General features: G+C 35.5%; 1 protein-coding gene across 2 annotated transcripts; it reads left to right on the plus strand.

Moving 5' to 3' along the window:
- The first annotated feature begins 8,248 nt into the window (after positions 1-8,248).
- Positions 8,249-10,456, plus strand: LOC121788036 (cyclin-D4-1-like). Of its 2 annotated transcripts, none has more exons than XM_042186889.1 (6): positions 8,249-8,754; positions 9,084-9,170; positions 9,273-9,371; positions 9,452-9,653; positions 9,736-9,827; positions 9,905-10,456. In XM_042186889.1, the coding sequence occupies exons 1-6, from the start codon at positions 8,464-8,466 to the stop codon at positions 10,130-10,132; spliced, it is 999 nt and encodes a 332-aa protein (XP_042042823.1). In that variant the 5' UTR covers positions 8,249-8,463; the 3' UTR covers positions 10,133-10,456. The 2 variants fall into 2 exon arrangements, with proteins under 2 accessions (XP_042042823.1, XP_042042824.1); XM_042186890.1 differs by having other exon boundaries at positions 9,908-10,456.
- Positions 10,457-14,114: the final 3,658 nt, after the last annotated feature.

Consider the following 14,114-nt stretch of genomic DNA (forward strand, 5'->3'; position numbering starts at 1 on the left):
TCTCGTGTCTAGAAACCTTTTAACGCCAAACCTATGCTACTCATGAGCCCCGGAAATGAAGATGAATTTAAATTTTTATTTCTAGGGCATGTTTGATGAGTAGGATCTCAAAGGAAAAAAGACACATTTTGTGGTCAAACACCATTGTGTGGTGCCCATGTGAGACTAGTAGCTTTTCTTTCATTGTGTGATCTTAAGGGTATCCACTAAGGGACCGCCGCGCCTATAGCCCCGGCAGGGGTGATCCCGGGGCGGATTATAGTGTAGGCGACGTCCGCCCTGGGGCGGACGGTCATTCGGCGAAACCGGGGCGAGGACGCGCCGGTCGGCCTTTCGCCGCGCCTATAGGCGCGTCGGCCATAGTGCGTCGGCGATAGACGCGCCGGCGGTCCTCGAAATTTGTATTTTTTAAAAAAATTACCTCTATAAATACCACTCCTCCACCACCCATTTTTTCACCATTTTCACACACTCTCCCTTCATTCACTATCTACACTTTCACTCTCTGTAAATGCACGGTGGAGACGACGAATCACCCGGCTCGCAGGAATCGGGCTATGGCGGCAATCCTTCACAGCCGTCGGGATACGGTGGCTATCCTTCTTAGTCGTCGGGATATGACGGCTATCCTTCTCAGCCGTCAGGATATGGCGGGTCTCCGTCCCAGCCGTGGTTTTGGAGACAATCTCCCCCGCCGTGGGCATCGAGTCCAAACCTTCCTCCATCTCAGTCGTGGAGGTCTTCTCCAACGCCCCCACCTTTTCAGTGGAATCTGAGTCGCTCGGCGTTTGGAGATTACAGACACAATCTCGACGCGCTTAATCAGCCGCGTCCGGAGTCCCCTTTCCTATCCAGCCAATCTCCTTACACCGAAGCAGATCAAGACGCACTGGATACCATGATGGGGCTGCTCAGTTCCGGCGTCCCGGATACGCCTGCAGCCCGCATGGAAACGCCCGTTCCGACCCGAAGCAGTGCCGGGGGCGGTGGCGGTAGGGGCGGCGACCACAATGGCGGTGGCGGTGGCTCGGGCAGCGGCGTCGGCAGTGGCGGTGGCTCGGGCTCCAAACGGAATCCATTGCCCCGGCGCGTCCTGATGGCATACGACGATTCAAACCCGCCGTCGCCCGAGAGCGCGACCCAGAACAGATCAGCAAAAAGTGGTCTAGGATTCTGCCGGCTGCCAAGCAGTTCGCGTGCATATACCAGAACAACCTTCTCCACGCTGAGAGTGGCCAAAGCGAAGCAGACGTGAAGGCCCTGTCGATGGGTCAATACAACACGGAGGGCTGGCCGAAGTTCACAATGTGGGAGGAGTATCTAGTCCTCGCGGATTGTCCGAAATTCAAGGCAATCTGCGCGCAAGAGGTCACTGGAGCTCCCTGGCCGAAGCGTACAAGACACAACCTTGCCGGGGACTACAGCAGCGGAAGCGGCTCGCACTCGTTCGAGCAGAACGACGAGCAAGTCGAAGAGCTCGCCCCTACACACACTCGGCGAGGATAGCCTCCGGGACAACACGCCTCTATCCACAGCGCCAGAGGGGCTCGAAGTGCCTCCCGCCTATTGTCGGCATCGTCTAGATCGCGCATCCCGCAGCCCGCCCCAATCCCACAGCCCATGGTTCCTAGTCCCCACGAGGTCTTGAGGGAGAACCTCGATGTGCAGTTGATGCAACAACTGCAGGACGTCTGCAGCAAATACCTAGCCACCGATGACCCGTACATCAAGAATATATACCAGAAGCTCATCACTCGGATTGAGCGTCGTCTAGGGTTGGCTGATGATGCTCCTGGGGGAACCGCGGCTGGCAGCAGCGAGAGAGGAGGAGGAGGAGGAGGAGGAGGAGAAGAAGAAGAAGAAGAAGAAGAAGAAGAAGAAGAAGAAGAAGAAGAAGAAGAAGAAGAAGACGAGGAAGCCGACTCCGACACCGAGTAGACGGTGGCGGAGTTTTTATTTGTATTTTATTTTAAATGTTCGTTGTATAATTTTACAATTTTCAATACAACGAATATTCGGTCCCAATTACCTGGTTTTCTAATTATTTACATTGCGATGATTTTAATTATACCTGATTGAAACTAAAAACATTTTAAAATGAAAATTGATTATATAGCTTAATTGAATATTTTAGAGTATGAAATTCAATATGATTTTTTATTAGTGTAATTATGTAGTGTCCAAAAATGCTAATTAGTGGGAGACAAATGGTTCCTTCATCCGTCCACATGCTGACTCGAACCCCGATCACTGGATGGATGAGAAACGTCTTACTAACTAAGTTATGCTTCATCTTCAAACTATCAATTAAGGTTTAAATCACTATAAATCATAATTAATGGGAGATATTTTAAAACTCTCTAACATATTTGATGATATGATCATCTTGAAGAATCTTCCAAGTGACTATATTCTAATATAAACTCATGAATTTGAGTGACAATGAAGGAAAATGGATTGTCAGTTCGATTTCCAATCGATTTTTTACCGATCTTGGTCGTTTTTTCATCGGGCTCCAATTGTTTTCTCTGATTTTTCCCAAATTTCCTCGTTTTTCCATTTTTTCGAGTACTTTGGGCCAAAATCAATGATTATGATTCCGAAATTCTGGAACCGAAATTGGATCTAAAACCAACATGTTGGTTTCGGTTCAACCCGTAAGAGACGGTTACAATCTAAAATTTACATCTTTAGACTGATTTTCTATTGAACCGATGATTCTAGTTTAAGTATGCATCCCCCCACTTCATGGTCTAAGGTGGGAGTGTGTGAAGGATGGATTCTTTGAAAGCTCGAATCTCAACCATTACAATAGTAGCGACAATATAAAAGAGTGGGTGAGGATGGAGGAGGACCACCTCAAATATGCCCATTTCTAACATACAAATACACCAATAGATACCATTATTTATACTACTACTATTATTTATGTAATACATGTGGGACTGTAAACCCAACAATTCTTGTTTAAATTAGCTCAAAGAAGGCTGCTCTAAAACTTTGTAGAAACACGTGACATGACATGGCTCCCTTCCATTTTCTATATATATAAATTTGGTGTGGTCTAACTAGAATTTTTGGGGGTAAGCCCCTCTCCCTTTAATGAAGGTATGTGAAAGTAGATGAAGCATGCATGTTTCTTTACATATATGCAACCTTTGTCTAAACCCAAGCAAGATTCCACAATCAGTATCCTAAGTTCTTTTCACCTTATCTATATCACCCAACATGTTATTTTTCATATGTTTCCGTAGCCTCGTTCCTAGAATAAAATTTGAGTTGGGTTTGATGAAATTAATTTAGGGTGCATTTGGTAAAACAAATTTGAAATTGTGTCGTAATTGTAATTTTACTTGTAATTTTAAAGCTATTATTTGGTAGGTGAAAAATTAACTAATTTTATAAAAATTATGCTATACATTATGTAACTCCGTGTTATTTTTTTATATATTTTAAGTTGTGTGTACAAGTGCAAAATATTGTGTGCGTGTACAATGTGTGTGTAGTGTTTTTCTTTTATAGCTATTTGGAATTCCAACTATACTATTGTAGCTATATAATTCGAATTATAGAATTATGTTTTTTTATAAATTATAATTTAGGGTTTTGATCTATGCAAAACTAGATTTAAATACAGAAACGCAGAACAATATCATAATTAGGTCACTTTTAGGTCATAATTAGGTAATTTTTAGGTCATGCTAACAAAGCATGACCTAAAACGATCTTATCATGACATTAAACCCAAATATTATAATATGACCTAAAATTGCTTAATTATGACATTCCGTGTTTTTGGTTAATTATTGACCATTAGATCATCTAATCCTAGGGCCAAGATTTGGTCTGCATTTCTGGATTTAAACACATACTTATTTTGATCATCTCCCTTATAATTTAATTTCAATTCCATATAATTCTAAAAATATATGGTACTCCCTCGTCTCATTATAAGTGAGGCGTATTCCTTTTTGGGCCGTCTCACTATAAGTGAGATATTTCCTTTTAAGGCAAAAAGAAACACTCTATATCTCTTACTTTATTCTCCCTACTTTTTGCACTCCTAAAAATTTGTGTCAAAAAGAAATGTCTCACATATAATGGGACGAAGAGAGTACCAAATAGTGAATTTGGAATTGAATACTGTTAGGATCGTCGATTGCAACATTAGTTTGATATTGACCGCTTTGGGTCAAGCCCGCACGGATTTGTTTTTGGGTCACTCCCAAAAGGCCTTAAACTAATTAGGGTTGGACAGGAATTATATACACCTTCCAACTTCCCTCACTCATCCGATGTGGGATGGGTTTGTACCCCAACAAATACTTCCCCCGTCCCATGTTACTTGCACTGTTGCTTTTCGGTTCGTCACAAACTCCTTACACTATTTATAGTTTAAGTTAGAATTAATGCATTTAATTAATACGTTAGTTTAAGTTAAGAGCTCCTTTACTAAGTGTTGTCTCATTACACTTAAAATTCTTATTTAATTACACTAAAAAATCAATCCTAAATTTACGGCCTAAAATGAAAAGTGAGAGTAACATGGAACGGATGGAGTACTTCAATTTGAAATCTAGACATGGACTTTTACATAATACTACTAAATAAATCCTTGTTTTAAGAGAATCCACCGGTGAACCCATTGACTATTTTATATATTGATTTGTAGACATCTCTATATTTGTAGCTCATATCACTACGTCCCATATCACACCCCAACTATATGCACCTTTATTGAATTTAGGAAAAGGAACTTATTCAAGCTACCCTTGACCTTAATCTACCTGGTCTTCTAGTATGAACAATGATGTTTTAGAATTAATTGTTCATAATTTAATATTCATGCTATTTAATCCTTTGCTACTACAAGTAGTTATAACGGAAAAAGCATATAATAGTAGTTTTTTTTATATAACAAAAATTGGATTTATTCCATCCATAAATTGACAAGGAACAATCAATATTGGCATCACTGATATAAAGAAGTTAAGACATCCTAATTAGAACTCACTAAATTTTGTTTAGAACGTGTTAATTTTTAATTATAATTTATTAAAAAATATAATTAGAAAAGATGCATATCAGAATTTAAAGATAATCATATGACCAAATAGTATCCGTGGTTAAGTGTATTGAAATTTAAAGGTACTCTTGATAACAAAAAGAAAAGTCATATCGAAAGTCATTAAAGTTTGTAATCTTTATTAAATAAACACTCATCTATATCCTTTTATTATTATTATTTTTCGAATACTCTCTTATCTATATTCTTTAACGGTAATATTATTTTCTATAAACATTTTTATGTTTAATGACAGCTTTTAAGTCAGTAATCCGACTAATTGTCTATCTATATTCTTTCCCTAATTCGTTATCGATCTCCAATTTCAGAAATAAATTGAAAATGGGATTGCTATAAAGGTCAAGTAATACATTGATAATTTCCCATTCTTTTACTCCCCATTTAATACAATCGGCTCCAAAGCGAAAGAGGAAAGATAAGAGAGAAAAGAATAACAAAGTATAATTAGTTGTCACGAAACATTAATCACAATTGTCTAATTTAAATTCCAAGACCGGTATTTGATCTTAGCACTATACTAAAGAATTATTTGAATTTATTATAATACTCGTATATATAAAGGGCCATAACAAAGCTAAAAAAGTGAAAATGGGAAAAATAAGGTAATGTTGAAATTTCTAAATAATTAAATCATAATTTGCAATTCTCTATAGATAATAAACCATGATTGGTGCATGAATTGAAAATAAAATCCCATTATTAGCAATATTTCTGATCGCTTACAAAAAATTGAATTTCAAATTAACTAAATTATTAATTAGTTTGAAAATTCCGAATCGCCTAATATATGTTGAATTGTCTCTCATATAAAATAATAAATAATACTATATGTTACATAAATGATATTATTATCATTTTATTATTATTATTATTATTATTATTATTATTATTTGTACCATTTCACGCATTCACTTATTTTACCTAATTATAGTATAAAAGTGAAATTCACGTCACTTATAACTTTTTCCATCCACATTTATCAAAACTCGGGCTTCTTAAAAGATGACGTCTATTGACGAAAAAAAGTATCATCAACTCAACTACAAAACATTAAAATCTTGTATGTTACCAATATCATTTATGTTAATCAATTCAATTGACTAAAGTTCATACGATCTTTGTACTCTTTGGTGTGCTACAGGCAATGGCGGATCCATGAATTAAAAATCATGGGGTCGAACAAAATAAAAAATAAAATATTAAAATAAATAATTATAAAAATACATTACATATAAAATATATTTATCTTAGGCTAAACACGATACTTGGCTCTTATGAGTACAATTCGAAATATTTACATAAATAAATTTTCGTAATTTGAGATAACCAATAATTTCTCTTTCATCATTTCATTCTTGTTTGAATTATTATCAACTATCCCACAATCTTCTAGTCGTGATTCTTGTTCAACATTATCTAGAATAACTAACAGTTATTTGATGACTTTTTTAAGAAAATTTAATCCATCAATCTAAATGGAAGGTAATTAAAATCAATAAATAAAAAATAAAGATAATTATATATTTATTAAAATCAGGGTAAAAATATCACTAAATAAAAGTAAATATTAAAGAAGTGGAACCAAATTTTAAAATCATAACAATATAGAAAATTTATTATTATAAATAATTTGGTATATTGTTATGTTCGGTTTTTTTAAATCAAATAGCACCCAAAAAAAATTGGAACCAAATCCACAAATTTCAAAAACTTTACTTTAAATCTGAAAGCATATTATAAGATATTATTATAAATAATGCTCTATAAAATATAATCTCATACTCTATAAAATCGGTCCTCCATTTAGTGAGTCGCATAACATTATTTTAGTAAGATATTCAAGATATTCGGTAAAATATACTAGTAGTAATTTATTTTATCTCTTTTTGATAAATACTCCTCTTCCTTTCTTTTTTAACGGAGTATTAGAGCACAAGGCCCAAGCCCAACTGGAGTCTTCTTCCCAATTATCCTCTCTCATTCGGGTATCAGAGATTTCAGAGTAAAGGGGAGAATTCCGAACACCGTGGGGTCGGGAACCGATGGGAGGATTTTTTTTATGGCTATGAACCGGTGACGGTGGTGGGGTCGGCCGACCCCACCTCCCTCCACCGCTGGCTCGATGGACGGCAGTGAAGGGTCCAACACGGTTGTGGTATCCCGAGTGCATCGCTAATGTCATGTATTCATGTATTATTATGCACAACATAATTGTCGAAAATGAAGGTCCAGCGCTGATTAATTTGACCAATGATGATGTTGATGCTGTTGGTCTAAGCCATGGCGTGGCCGCGGCTAATGTACGAATGGGGATAACTCATGGGAACGCCGATCGGGTCCGTGCATTTGCCGACATGCGAAGCCCATATTCGATTCCAGAATGATATAATTGAAGAGTTGTGTGCGCGCAGGGGTGCACGTTGAACAACATATTTAATTATGTATTTTTTTATAAATAAAAATGGTTGCATTTTTTCCGTATTCGTATCGAAATTTTAATTCCGTAAAATTGCATATTTTTGAATTTGTGAATTTTGATTGTCTTTGGGAATTTCCGCTATTGTGCAGTGGAATGTCTTTATAACGTGACAGTACTGTGAGATGTTCTTATGACGTGATAGTAGGTATTTTGGGATGTCCGTCGGGTCCGACGGGACATCCGTCTCTATGGTGGATGCTCTAATACATGGTGATAAATACATTCGTCTTCTTGTAATAATAATCTCAAGATCACCAATAACTATATAAAAAATGAACAACTCACATTTCTGTATTATTTTCTAACTCTCATTTTTAAAAACTCATATAAAGAAATGAGACTATAATTATCATTTAAACAAACAAAATTACTTACACTATTCGTAATCCCATCACCATGATTCTAATTCATCAATTATTTTCCAATTAATCACCATTATCTCAAAGGAAATCTTGCTCATTTCACAATTACAGTATCTGATTTTTGTTTATATAGATTTTCACTGTCCAAATCCCTTTGAATCTAATTTATTGTAGTAATCCCACTGGTAATAAAAATATATATTGTCTTGCAAAAACTAAAAAATATTTTTATAAAAATTTCCATAATTTAATTTTTGTCCTCTTCTGTCCAAAAAGAATTCTCAGTCTTCTCTTCCCTTTACCCTAAAGACAAATGTTAATTTCTACACAAAGCTCCTACTCCACACCACAGTCTATTCAACACCCCTCTCTCTCTACAAAACACCCTTTCTCTCACAATCCCCTTTCCCTTCTCTCCTCTAAGAAATGGCAGAGGCATAATGCCAATCTTTACATGAACATAGAAGCCAATAAACCCCATAAAAATCCAATCTTTATGAGGTTTTGATATCTTTGCACTCACATTGCTATTTCCAATGGCTGAAAACAGACGCTTTGACTGTGTGGCAGCATCAGACCTGCTGCTCTGCGATGAAGGAACCAAAAGCCTTTGCTTTGATGATGGAGATTTCGTTGAAACTCTCAATAATCAAACCGGATCAGATTCAGACCCATTCATTCCTTTGCCGTTGCTCGCTGATGAGTGTATTGATTGGATGGTGGAGAGGGAAACAGAGCATTTGCCTAGAAATGATTATCTCATGAGGCTGAGGAGTGGGGACTTGGATTTGAGCTTGAGAAGGGAGGCTCTTGATTGGATGATTAAGGTTAATTCTTTGTTTTTTTGGGATTAATCTGATTGATTTTTAGGTTTCTGGATTGAATTGAGTTATGTCTTTCTTTTGGATAATCTTGATTTGCTAATTCTGTGTTTCTAGATTTTACTTTTAATGGGGTGTTCATCCCCTTCCCTTTTAAAAGACTAATCTTTATGTAGAAATGGTTAAAGATTGGATTTTTAAGTGAATTTCTGCATTTATGTTCATTCATTAATGGTTTCTTGAGCAATTTAATAGCAATCTATGGCATCCTTCATTGTCCAGTCAATGTTTTGGATTCATAAGTTGAATCTTTCTTATTCTGTACTACTTTGCAGGCTTGTGATCATCACAACTTTGGAGAATTTTGCTTGTATTTGGCTATGAGTTACTTGGATCGGTTTCTGTCAGTGTACACCCTCCCTGTATGTGATCGAAACGAGTAACACGAATACATACTTTTTCATTGATCTGATTGGCCTTTTGTTTTGTAATGGTGATTGATTCTTTTCTGTTGGCATCAACAGAAGGGTAAGCATTGGGTGATTCAGCTGATCGCCGTGTCTTGCTTGTCGTTGGCTGCCAAAATGGAAGAGGTTAACGTGCCCTCTCTAGTCGACTTACAGGTTAAGTTTATTTAACATTTCTGCGTTGTTTTAGTTGTGTTGTGATCTTGTTTTGATGACAATGTGGGCTAATCGAGCAGGCAGGGGACCCAAAGTACTTGTTTGAGGCGAAAACTATCCAGAGAATGGAGATGTTGGTGCTGAGCTACTTGAAATGGAATGTCAAGCCTTACACTCCATTCAACTTCATAGAGTTCTACCTCGGGAAATCGTGCAAACCTCAGACCCCACAAGGGCCGTTGCTCACTAGGTCGACACAGATCATCCTGAGCATGATCAAAGGTACTGATCTTGCAGCATTGTGTGGTTAAATCTTATTTGTTGATCATAAAAATGATATCTTTTGGTTGGGAACTGAATGCAGGTATCGACTTCTTGGAGTTCAAGCCGTCTGAGATAGCTGCAGCTGTGGCATTGTACGTCTCAGGGGAAGCCGATGTTACTCAAGAGAAGGAAGTAAGTGTTTGTCTACCTTACTTGTTTTGATGAAATTTCGCGTTTTCAAGATTTGATGATATCGAGATTTGGTGTAGCAGGGGAGAGTGGCGAAATGCCTCGAGCTGATTCAAGATTTGATGCCAATAAGCAGTGCTGCTGCCCTTACTGGTTCTACTGCGACGAGTGTGGCCTCACGTTCATCATCGTCGTCGTCAACACCATCACTGCCCTATAGCCCGAACGGGGTGTTGGATGCTGCGTGCTTGAGCTATAAAAATGATGAGAGGTCTTCTCCCATCAGCAAAAGGAGGAAGTTGGATTAAGATGGTGCTTCTTCTTGATCCTCCAACAAATGGGAAATTCTTTTACTTTCTCACAACCACACACACTCACACCAGGTTTCTGGTGAATGGGATTTTTGGAGTGGAAGTGTAAAGTTTTAGCTACATTTTTATATATAAAGCAATAAAAAGAGAGAGGGAGAGAGAAGATGGTGGCTTTGGGGATGCTTTAGCTTTCATGGACAAAATATGAACCTCTTTTTCAACCAAAGGTTTACTCTTTATTTTATGCTCTTTGAGTTTGTTGGACCTTGTCTAGTTATATTGGTGGTTTTGAAGTTATACTATCAGAGTACTCTTGAATCATTTCGCCTCGGTGTGTTGTTCCGGCTCTTTCGACCGATGTTTAACTTTAACGTGGATACGACGAGTGGAAAGCAATTCCCAAAACCCTTGAAGGTCTATTCAAATGGCTCTTCATGTCTTAAGGTCTATCCAATCGTCGCACCCCTTGAATCGAGCTATTTGTTATTCGACGCGCTAGGAAATTCTATGTTCCCTTATCAGAAGTGCATTTTTTTGTGTCGATACAAACCTCTTTTTAGGTTAGATTTATATGCTCAAGCGCAGTCGTTGCTAGGGTTGACACTCAAAAACATACTTGTGAGTTTAATGAACAAATGGTTCGTCTTCCACATTGTCGACTAAAGGGATATTAGATGACACCTTACATAATCAAATAGTTATTCATAACCTAATTAGAAAAGAGATTATCTAGTGGTTAACAATTGTATGTTCTAGAGATTAAGTCACCTAATATTGGGATGACGAATGAAATATTTCACAATGAGATGGATGGATGTACATAAGTGCTAGAATTGTTAATAACTAAGAAGTAGGTACTAAGAAATGAAAACCAATGTTTAAAAGTAATCAATCTAGACTAGTCGGTTCAATCAATTTGACCGTCAATTGATGCATTGTCTGATTCGATTCGTATATAGTAAGAACGAGAAAAAACGACTAGTTCACCCGTGAATCAACTACTATAACATACACATATACTCCCTCCGTCCCGGACTACTCGCACATTTCCTTTTCGGCACGGAGATTAAGGAATGAGTGTATAGCAAAGTCAACAATTGCGGCGATAGGTGATAATTTTTACTAAAAATAGAAAGAGTGCAAATAACTTGGGATGCCTAGAAAGGAAATAAGTGCAAGTAATCCGGGACGGAGGGAGTATTTGTTACAATATTCTGATTCAGATTAATCAGACTAGTTGAATCATAAACTCAAAGTTTAAGAATTTTACTTACATCAAAGAAAATAAAATTTAGTTAGTTTAGAAATAGGAGAAAACGGTGTAGGGGCGCAATGATTACATGTCATGCCCTCTTGGGAGATTTGAAGTGGGCCACAGCCCGGTCCACAAGGCCTTTTTGTTTCGACTGTTTCGTGTAAAATATGTATGACCACTTAATTTTTGTCCATTTTTTATTTTCTTTCTGAAATAAAGATAGTAATAATTAATTATTTTCTGTAGCACAAGAAGCCTATAGGGTTCATTGTGGGGACTGATTTATTTAATATTTCTAGATATACCCAACTGTGATTTAATATTTGATCACATTATTAAATTTCGGTGAGGCTCGTGAACAAGAGAGCCACATTAATTGTGAAGACAACTTTATAACGGATTTTATGGCTTGGATTATTCTCTTTTTGTGGCTTGGCTTGGCTTGGCTTTTGGCCATTTATCTTCACCCTTTGCTCGCTGTTTGTCGGCTCGAGCCTTTTTCGATTTATCAAAACGAAAATGGCTTGGATTATCCTCCAGCACGCTTTTTGTCGGCTCGAACCTTTTTCGATTTATCAAAAAGAAAATGGCTTGGATTATCCTCCAGCACGCTTAATTGATTGTACACTTCGCCCGCTTAACTTAAAAAAATGGTAAAACAAGTTCAAAATTAATTAATCCATCAAAATGTATGGTGCATTTATTTATTTATTTGTTGTATATGTATTTATCATGTCATTTAAAATAAATTTCCCTAATGGGGTAAGACAGAGAGTATTGTGGTTGACAAATATATTTGTACTTTTTCACTATTACACTTTTTGATCTTCACTTACGTTATTATCATTATCCTTCATGACTATATAATTAAAATTGGATTTCGCACCTCTGTAAAAAAAATTGAATTCAAATATTTATGGTCGAGCAAAATGCCTAAAAACTGAATATTCGAATCCAAAATGAAATTTTGGCATATTTCAATTTTCAATTTGGCTCGATTCAGATATATAAAACTAAAATTTAAAATAAAATAAAAAAACTAAAATTTAATAAAATATTATTTTAAAAAATATACCTATAACAAATCTTATTTTTACTGGTTTATATTAATGAATGTTATCATATTTATATTTTATGAAAACTGTAATTGTTTGAATATTCTAACTAGTTGATTTAATATAGTATATTTTTATTGAAATTATAGAAAAATAATTTTAGGATTTTGTTTTTATTCCGTTGTATGGAATTTATTTGTGCAATTTCGAACTTTCAGTTTGCTTCGATTTTTCGTTGTTTGGATTTTGATTTTCGGCTTCACCCTTTCAGATAATTCAGTTCAATTCAATTTTAATTAAAATTTTTTATTTAATTTTTCAATTGGTTCAGACAAAAAAAAACTTAAAATATATAATCTGAATCCTCACTCCTAATAATAATAACACTAACATGTAAAAACATTGAAGAAAGGATGGTGATAATATTTTTTAAGGTCAAGACCTTAACCATCTCTGCAAAGTGCCATAGTTTGAATACCAACAGAAACTTACTTGTAAATAGTAAAAAATGTGTTACTTTTTTTTGCCTTGATAGAATAGAAATAACTCTATTCACCAGTAACAACTAAGCATATGGTCAAAACAAATATACTAACATGCTTTTCTCTCTCTCTTAACACACACAAAATGAGGATCAGAAACAAGATTCTTGAAAACTGTAAACAAATAATTTACTTTCAGCATAGAATTGAATGACCCATGAAGGCATGAACTATGAGGTCTCCTCATATTTATAATTTGGTTGATTGTTACAGTATTTATAACCACATAGAATTTTTATTATATTTTTTTCTCATATCATTGATGGTCATCACATGATTCTAGTTACCTATATGCAACGTGATATGATAATTTGCTTCCATCAATTACTTAATTTTGATTTATATCTTACTACCAAGATAAAACTATGTTTTAGAAATAGATTTGAGTAGACCAAATCCTAGAATTCTCATTGAATTTATATTTAACAGAGCAATTTTTACTATATGTCCTAAATGAATATAGACTTTAATCTTGGTATATGTAATACGTTAGGAATTACTGCCACTATCTAAAACGTAAAATACAAACATGAATATAGATCTGAATTCATAAAAGATATTAAGCATTGAACATTATTTATACATAATCGATAGAAATTGATTTATTTTGTGCTATTATTTGTTTCCACAATTGATCGAATCCAAGTAAATCCACTACTTTATGTATCCATATGTATGTCAATCTTATGTAGGAACGATTCTCGATACAAAGTTAAATGAAAGAAAACTGAAAATATCTCTTATTAAAAGATAAGTATACATTTTAACTTTATCTAATAGTCCATGAACTTAGTATTCTTTTGTATGCAATAATAATTAATTAATTAATTAATGTCTAATATCATAATTTGGTCCATATATCTTTCTAATCATATTGTGATATTATAAATGTTACATCTAGCTAAAGTTATTGTGATATCTCCTAATTTAGAGATGTAATTATTTGCGCACATAGAGTATGTTGCAATTTATTGATTTTCTTTAAAAGAAAAAAAAAGTATATTAAGGGGTGTCTACATTTCAAATATGAGGTCCATAAATTTTGGTGCATTCATTTGATTAAATCTTAATTACAATTAATAAATTCAAACCCTCACCTAATTAGGAACTAATAAATCCTAGTTGAG

This window comes from Salvia splendens, chromosome 22, assembly GCF_004379255.2.
Source record: "Salvia splendens isolate huo1 chromosome 22, SspV2, whole genome shotgun sequence".
Classification (NCBI taxonomy): domain Eukaryota; kingdom Viridiplantae; phylum Streptophyta; class Magnoliopsida; order Lamiales; family Lamiaceae; genus Salvia; species Salvia splendens.

What these genes read in the sequence shown, in the direction of transcription:
- LOC121788036 (XM_042186889.1), top strand. Translation starts at nt 8,464, where the DNA reads ATGGCTGAAAACAGACGCTTTGACTGTGTGGCAGCATCAGACCTGCTG. An exon ending in CTCTTGATTGGATGATTAAG is followed by an intron (nt 8,755 to 9,083) that starts GTTAATTCTTTG and finishes ACTACTTTGCAG; the next exon opens with GCTTGTGATCATCACAACTT. An exon ending in CCTCTCTAGTCGACTTACAG is followed by an intron (nt 9,372 to 9,451) that starts GTTAAGTTTATT and finishes CTAATCGAGCAG; the next exon opens with GCAGGGGACCCAAAGTACTT.